Source organism: Contarinia nasturtii, unplaced genomic scaffold (genome assembly GCF_009176525.2).
Source record: "Contarinia nasturtii isolate CC-2019 unplaced genomic scaffold, AAFC_CNas_1.1 Cnas_scaffold_533, whole genome shotgun sequence".
In the NCBI taxonomy this organism is placed as follows: Eukaryota; Metazoa; Arthropoda; class Insecta; order Diptera; family Cecidomyiidae; genus Contarinia; species Contarinia nasturtii.
The window spans coordinates 1,534,132-1,556,823 of NW_022197885.1; the positions used below are offsets into that span (position 1 = coordinate 1,534,132).

At 34.2% G+C, this 22,692-nt stretch overlaps 1 protein-coding gene across 2 annotated transcripts in view; it reads right to left on the bottom strand.

The window, feature by feature from the left end:
- LOC116339500 (probable Ras GTPase-activating protein) overlaps positions 1-22,692 on the bottom strand; it is a 141,023-nt gene that overhangs the window by 71,818 nt on the left and 46,513 nt on the right. Inside the window, exons 2-4 of one of the 2 annotated variants that reach the window (XM_031765413.1) lie at positions 18,389-18,501; positions 18,216-18,245; positions 17,837-18,044 (exon numbers count right to left, since the gene is read on the bottom strand). In XM_031765413.1, coding sequence (XP_031621273.1) covers positions 17,837-18,044; positions 18,216-18,245; positions 18,389-18,501 — 351 coding nt within the window. The remainder of the gene's footprint in view (positions 1-17,836; positions 18,045-18,215; positions 18,246-18,388; positions 18,502-22,692) is intronic. The other variant, XM_031765414.1, reaches the window with a different exon arrangement.

Here is a 22,692-nt window from a genome sequence, read left to right on the forward strand (position 1 = left end):
TTATTTGGATAAGGTAAAAGTGGTGTCCTATTAATATGGTTTCTACTTCAAACAGTAGTACTCATTTGATGAAATGTACTCCGTATAATTTCAATTATATAGCTAATTGTGTTTGTTTCGTTTCATTTAGACTGTAGTTTTCTCATTCGAATGCGACGTGCGTTTTTCCCTTCATTTTTTTCTGCATAATCATAAATGTAAAAAAAAAATTAAAAAAGGGAAGACAAAAGATAAGATATGACATGGGAGCCTAGATTTTGTATAAATGTTTTTGCATCGTCGTCGTCATCGAGTTGTTTACTTTCGTACGTTCGTGCATGATCCGAGACGAGCGAGTGAGTGTTTGTGTGTTTCATTATTATTATTTCGTAGTAAATGCAAATGCCATTGTCTGCATCTTTGCCCGTTTGCCGTTGTGTTCCTCTGTCTGCTTTCGACTTTTGCCGTCGTTTTTGCATGTTTTTTTTTGTTCCGGCTGTGTGTGAGTGTGTGTGACAGTGAGTATGCGCGTGAAAAAGTAAATGTAAAAATTTCGTTGTTCAACAACACATGCAACTGAATGTTAATGAGCACTGAATATTCACTGCAATCTTGTAAGGAAATGAGTCTTTGTTTTAGTCAATTCTCAACTCGTTTTTTTAATTCCTATTTGGACAAATTGTTTTGTGTGCATTGACGCGCTTTGCCCGCGAGCTGAATGTGAAAATGAAAAAGTTTTCACATATAAATTCATATTTTTCGCTCTTTTTTATCTTTCAAAACCGACAGAAATTACAACAGAATGGGTTTTTTTTCTACTCTTATTCAAAAAGGAAATAATATTACGAATGGCATGGAGGTTGCCATTATACACATATTTTTTACTTCTTTCTTGATCGTGTCTACTTTGTATCGTTGTTTTACACAAGCGACGAATTGAATGAGACATTCGAAGTGGGTTGCCGCTAATTGATCATTAAATGTGTTTGCGAGACAGCAGCATTGTATTTTTCATCGCCATATGAAACTGATCCAATAGCATCACTTTAATTACGATTCCTATTTGACCGTAATCAACCCACTCATCCGGTGTGATTTTTGTGATTCCATAATTTTTTACTCAATTCATGAAATTCACACGCTACTCTTCGTTACGGTGAGTGTTTTCAATGTGACTTTGATCAGATACGACGTTGATTTGACTTGATTTGGATATGTCCAGTTGCTAAATGAATATCATATTAAGTGAATTATTACATGATGAGCGATGCTGAACAAAACACTGGTCATCAACACATACATACAGCCCAATAATCATAAATTGATAATAATCTACGCATTAAAATTTAGCATTTTGATTGGAAATGTAACTTCCAAAAATGTGCGCACATCTCAAATCCGATTATTCATATGAAACAAGAGAGAGACAGAGAATCCATCAGCGATTCCGGGTGCTTCAAAATAATATACATTTTGTTCGCTTCTACCAACAAAACAGACACTTTTGAAGCGGCGTATAATTAAAAATCATATCCGCCCATGACATATCCATGGCGGCAACAGTTTTTTTTAATCACAATTCTCTGTCATTTAATATATGTATATCTTTTGCATATCATAACAGAGATTCACAGAACCATTCATTTCTCGCAGAAAAAAATGCGAACGGGGAAATGATGGAAAAACACCATAATTCTACGTGGCATACTAGAACATTTGTTGTACACTTCTGAATAATGTATTCAAAACGCCTCTATTGCGATGATAAAGATTTGATCATTATTCTGTCTGTTCCGACTGCACACCTTTGAATCCAATTTAAAAAAAGACAACAATTACTCCGCAGATTTTCATCAATTGAAATTCCATGAAGCACACGTTGTGTATGCAGATAAAACAAACGAACAATATCGTCTGTATCAAAATGTGTATTCATTATCATCTAACGGCAAATGCAAAGATAGCAAAAAAAAGTTGTATAGAAACGCGTTCCATAGTCACGTACACGCACTTGTGCACACGCGCCCAATAAATAGCTCCATTTTTATAAAGTTCCAATGTTCTGTTCGACTTGAATTCTCAAAACAGTTTATTGTCCCCGATCTTTTTTTTTCGATGAACTCGACAATTACTCATTCATAGTTTGCTTAAATATTTGAATTGTGGTCACAATTGCAACTACAAAATATAGGTTTCAATTGATAGACTTTATCATTAATTATTCAAACGAATTGTAAACAAAACAAAAGCCGATTGACACCTCCCAAAACCAGCTGTACGCATGTTTTGAAAAAGAAGATGTGAAAGACAGAAAATGAAACGGTCGACACCAATCATTTTCACTAAAATTTATGTGTGTTTACTTTAGTAACATCACAGATCGTGCGATCTGTTAGCTCATAGATGTGTTATTGACATCAAGTCATATTTCACAATATCATGTCAACGTCTCGGATTTGTCATCGTCACACCGTAAACAATCATTTATTTCGATGTAAAAATTTCAAAGTTCAAAGTGACAAAACAAAGCTTAGAAGAGAGAATTTTATTTTTAAGAAAAACTCACATGAAATTTGATCAAGTAGGATTTGATCGTATATATTTTGTCAACTTTATTACTTTATTAATGAAGAAAGAAAAAGTGAGAAGAAGCCTAAATTAAATGATTGCCATAATCAATTTGAATAAATTTCGAATTAAATCTCTAAAAATAAGATTTCAATCTCGTCGAATTAGACCAAAGCCCGTAAAATATACAAAGTAATCTCGGCACACACACACATAATATGTTAAAACAGGCTTTGCTGCTTATGTTTTCTTGCGCTTCGATTTTCTCGAGTCTTAAACGAGGTGTAAACAAGTGCAAGCTGTCATTTTCATATCACGGTCGATGGGCTTGTAAAACGATCATAATGAAATCAAAACTAATATACATGCATTCACGAAATGCATAAAACAAATCGTTTATTTTTAAAAGCAAACAAAAATTAAAAAAGAAATTTCTTTTTTTAAGCGTTGTGATACACAATTTCGCGCATTCTATCTACTTTTTCTTTCGGATTTTCTTTTCGCCATTGATCTCGCGATATGGTTGAGTCTGTGTTGCTTTACATTTGCACAACACACTTTTTCTTTTATGTTTCAATATGGAATATGTGCGCATTTTCTCGTCAAACAATTTTTTTCGTTGAATTTTTTTTTACTTTCATTGTCGATTGTCTAATGCACACGCCGGCGCTGTTGCCGATCAAAATTGCAGCCAAGCCATTACACATGTGATTTTATAAATATATGTGTTCCAATCACCGATTAAAGAGCAAAACGAACGTACACAAAATTTTAGCGCATTATTATTATAGCATACACAAAAAAAAATCAATTTAATGAAACTAAACTCTCGACGAAATTAACATTTTCATTTCAAGCGAAACACTTTATACAATATTTTCTCTCTCTCTTTCTTCTTTGCATTGCCAGTGCTTGATTATGCTTTAACTATGTGGAAACATGCAAATCGATCCGATTGATTGCGCTGACATAATGAAATGCGAATAAATTGCTTTCGATATTCAATGTGCATTTTAATTAACATTGTATTGAATGAAAAGCTCAATTCTTGCATTGGAATAATTGTTCTTATCTTTTGCTGTCGATGCTCATGCATTTTGTCATTGAAGCGGCAAGGACAGGTGACACGCAAATAAATAAAAGCACGATGTGAATAGAGTGAACAAAAAGAATGTAAATTACGTGAATTGACAAAAACCAAGATAAAATCACGACAATTGACATCCGACACGCGAATGAACTAATTTTTTTTTTTTTTTCTAATCTAAATGGTCCAATGGTGTCATTAAGCTTTATTTTTCTAATTGCAATTCGTTTTGGTTGAATTCCACTGAAATTAATCATGATCATACGAGAATACAGTAGGTCTTTAAGGGCATTTCCTCATTTTGAAGTATGACTGTCGCAATTACTCTATTTTAAAATGGTGATTTCGTTTGGCCAGAGGTATCAATTATTTCTGTTCTTTATAATGATTTCATTTGAGTCATGCGCCAATGGAAGTGTTACATTTCAATCACATTATTTTCGGTACACATTTTCACCATTTGATGTTGTTTCGATGGTGAATGTTACCCTAAAGACATCACTAATGGCTTTTTTTGGACGGACCATGCGATTAATTCAGTAGATTCGGCGTGAAACAGCTGCCAAAACAAAGAAACGACTGCATTTTGACAAGTATTATGGCTAATTTTGGGTAATATTCAAGACATTAGCTACTTTTGATATATCGAAATCGCGTGAGACGAAACTATAAAGCTATGGTCATTTTGATATACATAGAGTCAACTCCAACACAGGTAATTTATTGTACATTCGGTGGAAGAAGGTATTAATTTGTTTCAGTGTCAAATTATAATGTTGGGCTTTTGTTCACTTGCTTAGAAACAATATCCAACGGCATTGAGCTCATCAAATGCCCGTGAGTAATTCATTCTGCAACAGATCACAAATACGTTTCGCATTGAAATCCGATTAAATTATCGCATGTATTAAGATGTTTAATTCTTCATTGAATCCAAACAACTCGATCGCAAGGAATTCTTCGTTAATCGGCTAAAAGGGAATTCCAAGCGTTCAGAAAGACATACATTTATGCGAGCAATTGAATGATGCTTGCATCATTTTATGCGCATCGCGAGTGCTTTCGTTGTGCGTTCGGAGCACTTCGTGCGCTGCCGAAGATCCAAATGTATGGCGACAGCACAATCGATGCGCATCAAATGATGCAAGCATCATTCAATCGCTCGCATAAATGTATGTCTTTCTGAACGCTTGGGGAATTCATACTTCGATGGTGACTGTTGACATCGAGTCAATTCAATAGAGAGAGACAGGCACAGGTGTGAAGCACAAGTAATGCAAAATCGATTGTGTGCCGTTGTAAAATATATTCATTTCAAAAATAAACTTGAAAACAGTTGGACTCAAGTTGGAAAGGTAGACAATTTATAAATTCAAATGCGATTTTTTTTTATTACGTTCAACTCGTAACACAAGTGCTAACGTTACTGAAGCATGCAAATAGATTCAGTTGATTACCTTAACATGATGTATTTTGTGTTTGAATATTTTACGAGAATTTCTCTTGATCTCTCATAAAATGAAGCTTGAAATCGGTTTTATTGTCGAACAAAATAAAAATTACAACAAAAATTTTAATTTCCTTACCCTCTGCCTCGTAATCATAGTATTCTTCGCTTTCTCCACGTAAACAAGACGCGAGGCCACGTGACGTACGCCGATCGTGGCTACGTTCTTTGTCGTATGCGTACCGTTCGTCAGGCGTTATTGTAGCACAATTCATATTGAATTTTTTTTATATATCTCTCTCACTTTTAATTGGTTTCGTTTTAATTTTAATTTTTTAAATCCATTCACTTAATCTCGTGAACTCATAATAATAAAAAACGTGTTCATTTGAATATATATTCACTTGGTCGTGAGTTTGAGATTGGCAAAAAATCAGCTAATCAAAATTGGTGTTTATTTGCGTAAAATTCGTATCGCATTTTCACCTTTTCGTCAACAACAGAAATTGCATAAGATGTATTTAGTTTTGCCCATTATTTCAATTGTCATTCACTTTGGGCGTTCGTTCGTTTTCATCGCTATGGTGTGCGTTTTTTTTTTCTTCTTCTTCGCGAATGTGTTCAGGAAGTTGAATATTTATTCGGTGCCATTATTCTTTGTTCGCCTTTTGTTGAGTCTCATGTAAGGCGTTCGCTGTGGTGGTTATCTTTACTGGAATTTAAATAGACTTTTAATTATAGGTCTTGCTTTCCACTGAATCGATGAATACAATTTCGATTTCGACACGATACCAAACTTTTGTGTGTGTGAGTGTATGTATGAGATGTAATTGGCGATTATTTTATCCGAAAAAAACACAATTCTGTCTTTGTTGTCGAGCATGATAAAAACGACTGTTCGACAGAAGTTGCATAAATGGGCGATCGAAACAATTTGATGGCGACAATAGAAAATTGCCCGTTAAATTGACTCGACTGTGTATGCACGAGCTGAATCAGCATTTTTAAGAGCCAAATTTGGGAATGCATTTTTCGATGATTATCTCATCAAATTATGAGCCGCTCATTAACCAACAAAACAACGAAAATTGTTTACAATCGATGAACTTCCAAAAACTGCAGATTCACTGCAATGGGCCGGCCCATGCCGAGAAATTTTATCATTAAATCACGATCCAAAACAATTTATGGTAAATTATAGGAGGAAACAAAGCACGAAATTTATAGAATAGAGAGAAAAAATCATGCCGACATTTGCATGTCATCGACAGTAAAAATGACAATGAAACATTGAATCATTGTTATTAGCCAAATCGATGGATCGAAACTGTGGCGAAAGACGAAAACATTCGATTTTTTTTTTTTTTTCAAAAAAAGAAAATCAAAACGAATCGATTTCAATGTTTGCTGATCAAAGAGAATACTTCGTCTTTCCGTAAATCTCCAATAAATTTCAATTTTGTTTCGAACTCTTTACATTTGAATGGCTTCAAAATTTGAGAAGTTTTTATTGAAATTTATTTGTCACGGTGTGCTTTGTTTCCATGGTCTTTGTGTGCACAGGAACACAGAGCCAATTCATTATATTGGCTGTCATCAATGAAATTATAATGAATTACCTTGCGTTCGATGTAATTTGTTTGGACTTTAACAAAATCTCGGCTCGAAGAGAGTCGATGCGGTAGGTGAAACAAAAGAACGATCGAAAGAAATTGATACCCAGCCGGGAATCGTGGTGAGATGATCATCTCGAAAAATTAGATTGCTTTCGATTGACTCTGACAACACTGACATAATGTTCGTGTGCGATCACGATGAAGATACCAACGAATCAGTATTGAAGGGGAAAAAAGAGGAAAGACATAAATACTAACGGCAATGACCGAAAAATAATTATAGATTCCAAATTTAGCCACTCGAAATTTATGTGGGGATAATGATCGTAGCAGAGATAGAGAGGAAAAGAAATTGGCTCACTATGATGATTGATGACAAAAACCAAATTGTGCTGTGAACTCAAGGAATTCGTTTAAGACTGAAATTAAGTAATTGCTGCTTCAAATGTGAGGAAGCAGCATTCAGTTGTTTCTATACTTTTTTCTTCTAAAATACCACGGAAATGCGCTCAAGGAATTCTCATACAGGAACTTTGGAACAAGGATTGAATTTCGATATTTCGGTTGTACTCATAACACAATATGGCACTTGGAATTGAAATTGTTTTGAATTTCCTATTTCCGCCACAGGAATAAGAATTGTTTGAATTATTAACGAATCTTCATTTAGAATACAAAAATCTGATAATCATAATCAGAAAGGAACGTGTCGTTTCTTGAAAAAACAGACGCTCTCGAATCAATGCGGTAAATTGTTTGAAAGCATCAACGTGAACTAGCTAGACATTCAACAAATAAAATGAAATTATGTTTGGTCAGAGATAAAATGTGATAAGGTGTATTTTAGGGTGTGTATTATTTTGAGTTCAAAATGTTTTTCATTTCAAAGATAATTCTGAGGCTTGTACACGAACAACAAATTACGAACAGCATCACATGTGAAAACGTAGATGTTAAACAACAGCTGTTTAAAGCATGTATCGACACAATAAAACAGATCTAGAATGATATTCCATTTGAAATAAAAAAAACGAGTGATTCGTATTGAAAGGCAGGTAGGTGATGTGTGATTCCTTGTTTGAACCTGTATGCGATAGTCAAGTCAAAACCTTTGACTATTTGGGCCATTATTCAAGTGATAATCATAGTTTATGTACAAATTGAACGCAGAGAAAAAAAGAACTGCTCTCTACAGGTAGACAACAAAAATAATTCGATGCGTTGAAATGTTGTTCTTTTGTATTCAATTCTTTCACATATGTGAACGAAGCAATTGTAAAGAACAACAACAAAAAAATATGAAAACAGAGATTCTTTTTATGAGAATGTATCATCTGCTTAGGCTCTGTGGATTTAGTTTTTTTTTGTTAATTTTTGTTTTCTCTCTGTCTCTCTGCGCGTCTGTGCACAATTGCAGTCTGTTTTCTGTGAAAAAAAAAACATCCCATTTCGAAATGAGCACCAAATCCAGCCATCAGTAGCTCCGAACATTGCACCAAATAATAATCTGGCATCATCGTAAAAAGCGTTTTGCTATTTAAACGATGTTTACAAGCCGACTGTGTGCTATAATAAAACGCAATCGCCATTCCAATAGTGTTCGCTCTCTTTTATTTCGAATTTAAAGTACATCGCAATGAAATTCATTTAGAAAATGTCATTGTTGCTTTGTCGCGACGCACATAGAACAAGACGGCGAGAGATTTATGAGCGTGATTCATCCAAAAATAAAAACCCATATATCCATCCAGAGTAGGTAATAAAGTACTTGCACGAGTCGAGTACATACGATTAACGACATTACACGATACAAACATTATATGGTATGCAACAACGCATACAATGTATGCCCGAAAAAATGCGATCGGTACACCATTTGATATCGTGTCGAAATGTCATTTAACGATGGAATTTCGAGTGCGTCTGTGCGTTGTTTTTTTTGTGTTTCCATTTTTACCATATCAACTGCGCCTAATTATGCTCTAAAAGCATTTCAACCACACTTTACCCTTCTGACAACAGCCAATAAGCAGAATGAATACAACACCGAAAATCTTAAATAAAAACATTTGACTCCAAACAAACCGTGGTTAAATTGACATGTTAAACGAATTCAAAACATATATAATTTTCAGCACCTGTTACCAAACATCAAACTACTTTCACTCGAAATTAATATATTAAAAAAATGTTCATTTTTTTTCTCTCGCTTAACAAGGGTGACGTTCAATTAACACACAAATATTCGATTTTTTTTTCGGTAATTCGAATTGCTTCGAGCCGAGCAACATGCGAAATTTGTGGTCTATTTTTAGTTTTTATTACAAAAAATTCGATCGTAGAACGAGTTTTTTTTTCATTCACGCATTTGACCGAAGGGAAACGTCAGAATATTTGTGGTAACTGTTGTTGGGTGATTTCTTTTTGCAGGTGACAATGTTGAAAACACGTAAACCGCAATTTAAATCCGGCGGATGTGTTTGGTTTTTGTCGAATGTTTGGAGTGTACTGTGTTGAAACTATGATGATGCTCACGACGCGTTTCATTTTACGATGGGAACATCATTCGAAATTCTCGAGCAAATTGGTTATTGCTTGATACTCGCTTCTCAACACACACAAAGAGAAAAAAAAACCATTTTGTTCAACTATCTGATCATGTTTACTGCGTATTTTTGAATTTCTACACGCTACAATCAACAATTTAATAAATATATATACGCATCAAATCAAAAATATATATATACCCATTTTTTATTATGGTTTTCATTTTTCAACATCGGAAAACGGCATTTTCTGTTGATTGTTTACGAAAACTAAAATCAAACAAAGAGATTAGCGAACGAAATGAACGAACTTGATACGAAAATAGTTTTTCGATTACAGCAAATGAACAACCAAGTGAAAATCGCTCGTGGTGATTGAAATAGTTTATTTTTCGTTCGTTTGTTCATTCATTTGTTTGCTTGTTGTTCAATTTTCCGTGATGAGATTTGATAAATTGGTCATACTGTTCGTGAGAATGTTCATTACTATGCCCGCACCAATGCGGAAAAGTATGTCCGAAAATGCATCGAATGAATTCCAAATTCGATTTCTAAATTGTTGCTTAAATGTACATTTTGAGCGAAAGCCAATAGAAAATTTAGGCCATTTTATCGAACCGAGTTCAAGTGATGTGTAATTAAAGAATAATTTTACTAATTTCATTCATTTTTTTTCTTCGGTTAGATCAAATCAACAACGATAGACATTTCGAAATAATTTTTTCGTTTTCAGTTTTAATTGATGAATTTGAAACAATGGTCGCGTGTCGATTTCAAAACATTCGGTCAAATGATGAACTTTAACGGCATTTCGTTTGTTAAGTTGATAAAATGTTCATCAAAATCAATTCCATTCAATTTAATCGCAATAAATCTATCATGGCCCATGTATTGCTTTGCTATTTCCGATGCTGGGTAAAAAAACGACGAATAATTGTTGTTGAAATAAAAAAACAATAATAAAAACAAGTACTGGTCAGGTTTTTTTTATTTGCGTGGATTTCGACAACGGCACGGAATGTGTCAGCATCAAACAATTGAATAAATACAATGGACGAATCCATTTTAAATTGATTGGTCAATCAACAATAATTTGACAAGCAACCAAAGTTGCATCGTTGTTGTTGTTTTTCTATTCAGAATTTTTATTCTTTTTTTTGTTTGTGTTGTTTTCTGCCTCGGCTGAAACAAATGAACAACCGACACAAAAATCAATTCAAATAACCGCAAAATGTGTGATTGTTGGAAATTGGTCGTTTCGTTTGGTTGAATGATTATAAGTTAAGGGCAAAATGGTGTGTTGAAATTCGGAATCAAGGCCAAACATTATGAAGAAATAGCGAGAATCATTTACTTTTCATCTATGCGATTAAAGAAAATCTGCCTTTGGCAAAAACGAATGCGAAAATCTGCATGCGGATGTTCGTTGGCATTGTGCCAAGGAAATTATTTATTTAACTCCTCGGTTCGCATCAAAAAGTGTTTTTTTTTTCTCATTCTATTTTATCGTGTATGGAGTCGTCAGCATGGCGAAAAAGAACTTTTGTTAAATATTTAAAATAGATGCCAACACTATATTATGTGTTTTTTGCACTCGTTTCTCATAGTTAAGAAATTATTTAAGACGATTTTCAATTCTCTCTATTGCGGTGAATTATTTTTTTTTCATGTGAACAAGCAAGCGACGCAGAGGCTTCGTTGTTGTTTCTATCGCGCACATTAGTTGAATGCGTGACAAATTACTTGCGTTTACTTCATGTCAAGGTTAATTGAAAAGAAATAATACTCAAAAGCTGCTGGGAACAACACTTGGGATAATATCCAACAAAAATTCTATTCATTTTTTCGGGGCCAGATCATCATCGTTTTGGCATGACTTTCATCCATTAAAATTGTGTCTTAATAATTTATAACTGTTTACTTGATGCGTTCGCTGATTTTGTCTCATCCAGTTTTTTTTTTCTTTTTTCAAAAAATTGTCAGATTTACCGCTGTTGCTCATTAGATTCATGATTGCAGACAATACTCTGTGTAAATAGAATTTTTGTTCGTAAACATGCGTAATTTTGAAGTCATTTACCCACGATGAATTAAAGAGAAAATTTGGCAGCGAGCGAAAATAATTGTGCGCATTACGAAAATAAAACGGTCACATTACTTGATGGACTCAAATGAAAATAGCGGATATCTCTAAAAATACATAAAATTCTTGGTCGCTTTATTTATCTTTCGCCTGCACAAGCCAATAATGCAAAATGGCATCGTGAACAAAATCTGGTTTTTCGAATTCGGGTCAAATTAGCATAGAAACTAATAAAGACACGTTAACAGTAGTCGATTGAATGATCGGAAACCTTCCCTTTTTTTAATCTCTCTGTTATTCTTACAAGATGTCTTATTTATTTTTTTTCGTAACACACTTAAAAATGACACGTTCACTGCACGAACAATGCGTTGTTAAAAAAAAAAACAGAAAATAACGAGCATCGTAAATGCGATGCCAAAATATTTGTGTTTTCTATTGAGTTTGCGTGTGTTTTATTGTCATTGTTGTGCCACATGAAAGAAATGCCAACTTACGCATAAAATACTTTTGTTTGTTCATTCTTTTATGTGCTCTGATAGTTTCAACAGCAGTTTTTACTGTCTCACTCTTTTGCTCTTTTATTCTGCACTTTGCGATTTAAAAAAAAAATCCAATCGATCTTATCCTCTCGATAAATAATACTGATCTAACAGTTTATTAGATTGGCTCTATTTTTGCATTTATTTGCCGTTTGCTTTAACTAATCAAACGGTATTCATGCTGAACAATATTGAAGCAAAAAAAAAAAAAAGAATATTGGGAACACGGTTAATAGACAAAATATGATGACAATAAAAAAAGCGTTAAAATCATGTCTATTTCATGTTAAAAATACGATCGAAAAAGTGTCATCCAAACAAGAGAAAAAGGAGAAACTTCAAATAAATAATAGGTTTCCACGAAAGACAGCCAAAACTCAATAGTATAATCGAGTGCACCGAAGAAAAAAGCGTTCATTTTAATACAAATAAATCAAATGTTTTATGCGTTTTTGCTTGGCTCATCCACCGCAACAACGTTAAAATAGTATTTTATTTTTCATTATTTTTCATGACAACGTTTTTTTTTCGAAATGCTTCACATTTGTGTTTTCAGCATTTTTTTTCATTGTCGTGTTCGGCTAGTAGTCGTCGTAATATACACAAAAATATTTTTGTTTGAACGAAAAATAGGCAGACAGACGGAAAGAGAGAGAAAAAAAACGTAAAATAATTTGTCAAAGTAAAATTCTTCCGCCTTGACACAAAATTAATAATGGAATGCTCGGTTAACTCGAAAAAGTCCATAAATTACAAACTTTGCGTAAAATTTCAATACCGAAAGTGATTCGAAAAATGTGACAGTATTTTATGTCGCAAACATTTGATTGCTAATAATAAACCTTTTTTTTTCAACAAGTGACTAACGAAGTTGGCGAAGAGTGAAATCAAAATCGTATTTGGTTTTATTAACACACAACAAAGATAACATTCAAAATGCTGATAAGAATGTGTTGAACATTTTTGTATGCGATAACGCAATGTCCAACTAAATATGCATAACGGTAGCTGTGAGTTCATCGTTATTACTGCAACGTTTACGCACTTATCGAGCCACCACTTTGGCTGTTATGCAAAAACGTTTTGAAATATTTGTATCGGATTTGAATTTGTAAACATTTTCACATCATTAGTTTCTCACAATGCACAAACACATCGACAATACAGCACGTATCCCTTTGTTGTTGGCGACGGCAATGGTTTCGGTTTGTTTTCGTTGATCAAAGTCAGGAAAAAAGATCGTAAACTTCCAGACACGATAAAATCATTTATGGGAAAACGAACACAAGAAACTAATGTATTTTTGGTGCGGCATTCGATTGAAATGACAGGAAAGAATGAAAGGAAAGAAATGCAATGGCAAACAAACAACCCCATGCATTATTGGCCGACAAATATATATGTGAAATGAAACACTCAACGCGACTATTCGTATTCGGTTGTCATCACAGCGAACAAATAACAAATAAATGGTACAACCGACCGAGAAAAAAAAAACTATTAAACACATAAAAGTAAGTGCATTTCCGGTAGTAGTAGTACGGTGGTGGTGTGCGGTTGAAAGGTGCACAAATTAAAATTCTAATTCATAACAATAGGCACATTGGCCAGATTAAGAGGGGGTGATTTTCCTGTATGTTTTGAATTTTGATATTTTTTCCCAGTTTTTGTCCTTTTTTCAATTCCATATGACAATTCACACACATACACACAATCAATAAAATGGGTTTGGAGACACTTGCACCGAAATTGCCTTCTTTTTTTTTATCTGTCGACTAGGCGTTTCGTCGAACGAAATTATATTCATGTGATTCAGTTGTGTTTTTCTCTCAATGGAAATTTCAATTGCACCGTAAATGTGCAGTCGTCACAATAGCCTCACCTTTTTTGCTTTCACACAAATACACTTCACACACTGGAATTTGCAATTTTTTTTTGTTTATCTTGTTTTTTTGTTTGTTTCATGTATATTTCCGTTATTTTCACACAACAACATTCATTTTAATTATAGTGTCGATTTTTGTAAATTCAATGGTGATGAGAATAACAAAAAAAGTCATACACTTTACAGTCTGTTTATTCAAGTGATCGGTCAGAAAAACTCATTTTCTGTAACAATAAAATATTCGTTTTGTATTCGCGCTCGCTTTTTTTTTCGATGCACCGTGTGTGATTCGACGTTTGTGCAGGTCGAAATGCCGTATACAACTGACAACAAACGGTTCGGTTGACTCATGCTTCAGCCACTCGATGTATTGTATACGTTTCACGCATGCCGCATATCATTGGCGTACGATTTGAAGCGTATTGCGATAGGTTTGGTTTGCGGCACCATAAGATTACAATCGATCGTTTATACATCAATTTTGCTTGCCGGTTTATACCAAAACAATACAGCTAATATGGAACTGCCTGCATTTTTGGCCAATTGGATTTTGTTTAATCATCAAATTTATGGCTTAACTCGGGTTTGGGTCATGATAAATTTCCATACAATCTAGCAACAGTAATTAGAATTGATTCTTTTCATTTTTTTTCTTCTCCGCATTGATATGGCGTTCAGTATGTGATTGAAATGATGCAAAGTGCAGTAAGGACTTTGCCTTTCATATCACGCACTGCAGATTGCATTTCAATTTTTTTTTATTCATTCGATCACACTTACTGCTTGCACTTCAGATGTTATGTGCAGCCGTTTTTCTTGTCGTTTGGTCTTTTGCGTGAGTTGTTCGCCAATTCGATGGCCGTTTCACGGTTCGCTTGAATTCAACGGCGTTGTTGTTACGTATGTTTCGGTTGTGTTACGACGCTTGCCAAACACTGCACATTTGGTTTTGTATATTTATTTTTTGTTCATTTATTTAATCATCGTGAACCATCAGAAATATGACGTTTTGTGCTCGTCGAAATAAACAATAAACGGTGCTGATATAATCCACAAGATTGTTCCAGATATTGAATTAGCGTATACATAACGGATTTTTTTTTGTTTGCAAGTGTGTATGTTTACACCAAGGCTGTAGATTCACACGAAGAAAGAAACACAAATCATAAACATTCTTTTTTAATGAAGTGTATAGAATGCCTTGTGACTTGTTGAGTAACTCGACAATGGATCATCATTCACGATAAAATGTTACAGTTGGTGTGAAAAACCCTTAATAAGTTATTTTGTTTCGATATTTTTTTTTTATCAGAACACATGAAATAACAACATTATTCCTATCAAATCGACACGATTTTATATTAAAAAAATATTCAAAAATGTACTTCAATATACATGTTTATATAATACCAACAAAGATAAAACCTATTTAGATTGATAATGGGCAATTATGAGCAAAAAAAAGATAACGAAAAATGAGCGATTCATTGAAATAAAATATTTTCCCTTGTCGATTGAATTATTTCATTTTACAAAGTTTCACTTTCGGTGCACAAACGAATTTTTGCCGTCGACCTTTTTATTTACCACCGTTAATTCATGGAAATATGACGACGTACCCGACGATGCATGTACAAACAAAAGATGTGGAGTATGTATGTAGAGAAACAAAAGATCACCAGTAGCAGAAAATTTGCATGAATTTTCTCACGCAGCCCAACAGCAAAACCATTAGCCAAACTCAACTAAGTGGAAAACGAAAGAAATGAGACCACAACAATTCGATGGAAATGAACAGAGCTTCAAATTTAACATATGTGTGTTTTTTTAACGGCGGCCCGTTTTTTTATGCTCTCGAGCTCTGTTCATATCAAAATATGCGATTATGTCAGTTTGCATTTCGTTGAAATCGAGTATGGGCCTTGCATAAGAATCGTATAAATGTGGTGTACGCGAACTGGCTTTCAACATACAAATAGCAGCAATTTTTATCCAAAATTGGTTGGAATATCGCTTTTCAAGCGATATCCAATTAGTGACGAAATGAATGGAGAAATTAAATGAGATCTTTTACTTTCTCACAATCTTTTTGAGAAATTCACATTTATCACTTTTCTCAATTGATTAAAAGGAAAAGAGTTCCGAGGCCGACATAAAAGCACCTATATTTAAATCGCGCATATTGTCATCGTTAATATTTTTGTGTGTGTGGAAAAAACTGGAATATCTTTTCAAAAATCGTTTTGTTTTAGATTATTTACGGTTTTTATGCCAAAATCTATTACAGGAAATCTATGTAGACGTCAGCATTTCTTTCCCCCTTCGCGATATCTGCTATTTACGTTGAAAGACGGGGCATGTCTTGATTACTCAATGTATGTTTGAAAATCATTGGCAATAAATTCTAAAATGAAATAAAGACTCGTTGAAGCGTTTTTTTGCTTAGCTACCGTGTGATCATCATCTGATGCGTACAATTTTCGTATGAGTTTTTCCAAGTGTTCATAAATCTAAATTACTATACATCTGGTAATTCTAAGAACACGCGATTCAAGAACCGTGCACTATTTTTAAATTTTTCTTGAAGTGCATCGCATAATAAAGAGGAAACAAAATGAATGAAATCCAAACAAGCTTTGGCGGTCGTTTTTCGTCTAATCTTTTGCCACCTAAAAATAAATGTAATGCATAGCAAAAACGAAATGAAGGGAACATTTGAATGATTTTCACGCACATTCATGCCACACTACAACCGTTCGTGAGTTTCTCCATTCGTCTCCATATGTTCTCTGTGTTGCATCAAAACTGTGATGTATGCACTCCAACGCACAGAGGGAAGCATTTTAAAAATAGCAACCAATTTTCCATTTTCCATCAATTTGCCCGGATTTGTTTTTGAGACAATATTTGTGCTGTTGTTGTGGCTGCATGGAAAACATTGCAATACAATTCAAATGTGTCTTTTAAACGTAAACCAAACCGAATTAAGATTTTATTACAAAACACCCACTACGATTGCAATTCGTTAAACACACGATTTTCGATGTGTTCAAAGTCCAACTGTTCAATCAAACGATGGAAATGTTTTTTTACGACTTTACATACAGCATTTGAGAGCATAGTTTCAAAATACGAGAAACAAAAATTTAGAAAACAGTTTAATATCAAGCATGAAATGTTTTGACCGTTTTCAAACTAGCATGGGCGATATTTTATAAGCATCTTATTTCAGTAAAATAAACTAGTTGCATTGCGTGTGCTGTACAATAACAATAATTTCCAATATCTAAATCACTGCATCAGCAATAAACATTGCAGTGAAACTGTGTAAAATTGCCAATGATAAGGTCGTGCAAGAATCTCATTTGGTCAGTAGTCGAACATAAGACGGTGATTTTGACCTCGAAAAGCCACTCTCTGCATCGCTGTCTCTCGCTATTTTCTCTCGTCATTTTCTTTGATTAAGCCAATGTGATAATGATTTTATTACTTCATTTTCGATATATACGTATCTGTTGTCAGTCTTACTTACGCTGTGCCATTGAAATTGGATACATTTGTGGCACGCGTACCGACGTTTCATATTTCAAAACAAGACGAACCATGTGTATTTGAGGAAATAAAACTCCAAAGAAGCAAACTTAAAAGATACAAATCAATGGAAGAGACGCTGAGAAAAACATCGGCGCACTCGAAAATGAATAGGTCTTGATGTGCACAATCATTATTATTATAATCAGTGTTTGTATGCAGTCTTGTTCGTATTGTGTAGTTCCATGCGGTGCAGTGCATGCCATCCGAAATGCGATAATTTTGAGTTATGCATTTATATATTCAAACGCATAGTTATTATATCTGATTGCATAATTTTTGGTTGCGTTTCACCTGACCGATGTACGTTTTGCTCTTTCTTTCTTTCTCTCTCTTACTTCAATTTATCGCTTTTTCTGATCATCTGCTTAGCTGTCTGTTAACTCTTTTTTTTTCTCCATGGCTTCTTCGATTTTATTGCATTTTTTTTTGTCTTTTCATGCGTTTTATTTCGCTTTAAAATTAGTTATTAGAGGAGAGACATGCACTTACCTAATGGGCTTGTCAGCGTTGTGTTTAGATCCAAACGCTGCTGAAAATCGGAATTGTGTGATATATCATCTGTGCCGCCATCCAAATAGCCTTCACATTCTTCAGGCACTTCACTTAATGTGGGATGTGCATCGAAGAGAAATTTGCTTGGCCGACGAATTCGATCCAATCGAACGCGCGGCAATTCGGCAAATAACACATCCGTCAACTGTTGTTTGTGTGGAAAGAAAAAAGAAATTGAAAATGATAACCAAAAAAAGTTAAAGAAAAACAATTTCGAAAATTGAAAAAAAAAAAACCAGAAAAGATGAAAAAAATGATCACAAAATGAAAAAGTTTTCCACACATTGGTTAGAATTGTCTGTTGGATAGAATTTACCTTCTCTTTTTTCGGTGTGGCCGGAAAAATCTTCACAATATAATGCAGCGTGCAAAGTTCGAATTATGGTGTTAGTATTTGTTAGTATTTCGATAATTCGAAAAATCTCAAAAAGTAATTTAAACAATCCACAAAACTATGTCGAACATTAAAATCAATGTTTTCAAACTTACCGAAAGTTCTTCGCTGCAATAAGCGGTGTATGTTTGTTCATCTTGCTGCAAAACACAATACAATGGGCTCCATGGTAGATTTTTTACATTTGTCGTTGGATGGCCTTCGAATTCTGTGGAAATATACGAGGATTATTACTTTGATCAAAGTTTGAAATTGAATAAAAAAAAAACTTAAATTTAAAAAGTTGTTATTGAAATTAGCGACATCTCGAGGAATTTCTGCGAAGTAAAATGGTTTGCAACTGTGGTTTCAAATGCTTTCGATTTGTAGCTTGGATTTAAGTCAAAAACTCAACGCTAGATGGCGTAACAGTTCCGCATACGATACGCACATGAAATCGATAGTGGCAGCGCAGCGACAGCATCATCATTTGATGTGTAATAATGCGTGCTGACAAAAAAAAAAGATAAAACATAAAAGCTCGAATTGGCATGACACGGTGTCATCGTACACTGTGCAATCAATTATTGTCGATTTTATCGGCCGGATTGACAATGCAGTCGATAAAATAACAGTAAAATAAGTAAATGCCATTCAACGAATAAATCACTGTCGTATCAAACTGATTACAATGCACTTTTGAATAGAAATCCGATCAGAAAATCGTTCGATTCATATGCAATTCAGTTAGTTCTGTCAACTTTATGCTTAGTTCAACTTGATTGGTATGGGATTTAGTGAGTTTCGTTACTTTTGTATTTCCATAACAAGCCACAAACATTGAAAGTTTTTACGACCTTCTTTCAAGAGCAACATTATGAACAAAACAAAGTGAAATCGTTATCGCATACAAAAAATCGTAAACAACAACAACAACAAAATACAGGCGAATCGGTTTAGCCAAAGCATGTGAAAATGCCGACACATAAAAAGAAGAAGAAGAAGAATAGACAGAGGCTACTGCTATCAATGTAAAGTCGCGTGGATGGTGAATCCTGAATGAAATCCATTCGATGGCATGAAAGAAGAAAGCAAATATGAAAGAGAACCGGTACCGTGTGAATGCTACATACGAATAAAATAATCAAAATAAAACATATGAAAAATGATCCGGTGAGCGAAAGACTGCGCAGCAAAAGAAGTCGACATCGAAGATGAAGCTGAGCTGAAACGAGATATGTGATGAAAACGAACGATATATTATAATGTTGTTGCCTTTTGTGGATGGATATTTGTTGGAGATTATGCAATATGTATATGTGCACAAATGATGAAAGGTTTGGTCTTTTGTTGCACGTTTGGCAAATAAGAAGAAAAGAAATGTAGAGAGAGACAGAGAGTGGAAGAGCAAGCTACAATTTGACCATGACAGTGACGATGAAACATTGAATGCTGACGACTTGTTTTCTTGTTATTACATTTGTCCACTTGACAAAAGACCGATGTTATTATGTAAGTGACGAATTTTTTGTTCATTCGCATTGATCTTTCACGTGCCTCATTTTCGTCATCTCTTTTCATTCAGATATGGCGGTTTTTTTTATTACATGGAGTTGGATTTTCATCGGAATTTTTATTATTACCGAGTGTAATTTTTTTTTGTTCTCTTCTGCTCATATTTCAATTAGAATCGTAACGATATGAAAAAGAGAATTTTTTTCGCAGCATCAGAACAATGTTCAAAGGAAATAAAACAACAATGAATGGCTCGCATTTTTTTTATTGTGCCTTTAATAATAATGATGACAACGTGATGTCGACAATGACTACACGAAGATGATGAGCGACTAAGAGAGAGAGAGAGGTGTATTCATGGTTCATTGTTCGTAGCTCTTCTTTAATTCGACAAAAAAATATATATAAAAATTCTTGTTCTTTTCATTTATTTCGTTGCGCTTGATTTAATACAAAACCAAAATAATAATTCCGAATGATTCAATTCACGAATAAATCCATGCCATCTTTTCTCAAAGCTTTGATCCGTGCGCTTATTATGCATTGTAATGGGTGCGTGTGATTTCAAGCAGCACGCCATTTAATGGGCTCTCTCAGTGGAATCGCACATCATGAGAAAATTCTTGAATCAAACACAAGCAAAAATCAAGTGAACGACAAAGTTTTCGTTCGTTGCCATCATTTTTTTTTCTTCATCGATACTTTTATAAAGAATATTCAATTTTTTTTCCTCTCCAATTTCTTGTACTTTTTTTTCAGATGTAATCGGATCGATAGCTTTGATTGAGACTTTTCAATGTTATACACCAAAAGTTACTGAGTTTCTTGAGTCTCTTGGCAAACGTAGTTTTGCAGCGTGTAAATGATGATTCTACCATAGAAAACTTTTCGTCAGCACTTTTATTACGAATTCATCTCATTCATCAATGTAAATCTCAGCTTTTATTCATTTCGTTTAATATATAATCCCGGTTGGTGTTCGTGTACTTTTGATTTTCAGGGAATAAAATTGAAAGAAAAAAAAATCATAGCATTCAATTAGTTAATGGATCCAACTTATTTAACTTATTTTAAATGAGGATTGAATTTGCACATTGATGATTCTCATTGATGTTGCTTTTGAAAATCATTTCAAAGCGATAAGTTCACTTCAATTCATTTTTTGGCTTTGTTTAACTTTCGAGGAAAATTCAGTTTTCATTTTGGCACAAAACACCAAAAAACAAAAGCTAAATCGATAAACTTCGGTTCGGCAAAGTTAATTTTCGAATGAACATTTGGCGCATAATAAAAAGTTTTATGTCAAAACTTCTTAAACGTGTCAAAAATTCCATTGCATGCATGAAAGCGAAACAAGTGCTGGAATTGAAATGATTGCATATACGTAAAGCCATATTTGCGAATAAATGGCTGAAAGTTTGAGTTGAAATGCGGAAAAATGATTTGACAGTAGAAAGAGAGGTGGAAAGAGGGAGAGAGAGAAAGAAGAACCGAAGCAGAGATATAGTCAGTGTTTGTGTATCCTGTAAAATAGTACATTTAATTCACCAAAGTGCCATTTAGTTAAAACAATAAACAAGATTAGGATGAAGCAGAGAAGCTAACATTACGATTGATTGTGTCATCAGTGACAAAATTCGGTTTCGTTGTCAAATGAAGCAAATGATAAATAAGGAATATGCACACACAAACATATATCCGATTATACACAAGTGTGCCAAATTGAAATCCTCATTTTGTTGTCGAAAATTTATGTGCTTCAAATGTTCATCATAACGGCATCAATAACTCGCTCCAATTAGACCATTCAAATTGAAAAGACATTCGGATTCAATTCGTCGTATTTTCATCGATACATCTAGACACAAAGTCAACATAGAATTGCATGCTTTGAAATGGTATGTCCACGTCAACGCTGACACACACACACACACACACACACAAATGGCACATTCGTTATTCTTGACTTGACAATTCACAAGAAGTGATATTATATTCACAGAGGATTCGAAATTCACAATTGTTGGCATGGTTACGACATGCGCTCTATCAACCGCATCTCTTGAAAAAGAAAATTTCTTCATTCACATTCACAGCGGCACCTCTCCTTCTCTGTCTACCCTTGGTTGTTATCCTTATTTATTATGCTTTTGGATTTACCGCTTCACTCCGCAGTCCGCATGTCTGCCGCACTCAGCCAGCTGTAATTCAACACAGGCAACTATTTGGATCGAATTCGTCATCATGTGTCGACCAAATGGAATGGATCCAAGCAAATAGATGGTGGTAGCCAAATACCGAAAGAAACAAAATCGCGTGTGAGTACGTGCGAATTGTGGATGCTGTATGTTTTACACTCTGAAGTTGATGAGAGATAAATAAAAGCAAAGAAAAAAAAATGTATTTGTGAGCAGTGTTTTATTGATGTGTGTTTGTACGTTGGGTGAATCAAAATAATGCGCTACCGTTTCGTACAGCCACCCACGCAAACAAAAACACACATACACACGCTCACCGCACACATTTCATTCCGTTGTGTTTCGTTTTTCCATATAAGTAATTGCATATTCAATGATGAGCAATCGATTTTTTTTCCTTCGTGTGTATGTTTCTCGATGTTGATGATGATGATGATGCTCGCACTGCCTATATGTTGTGCATTTTATTTTGCCGCATTTAAAGTTCAGCTCTTTTCATTTTCCAATATAATTTCAAGGCTAAAGCGCTCATTTTTATTCTGACTCACACTCAATCGTTTCTTTCTGTCTATCGATTTTGATTTAACTCGCTTCCATTGCCGTTTTAACAACCTTTTGAATGTGAACTTTTTTCCAAAGACGTACAGCTAAATATCGGATGCGAGAATTGGCATTAAAAGTAATGGTGGTATTATGAGTCATCATGT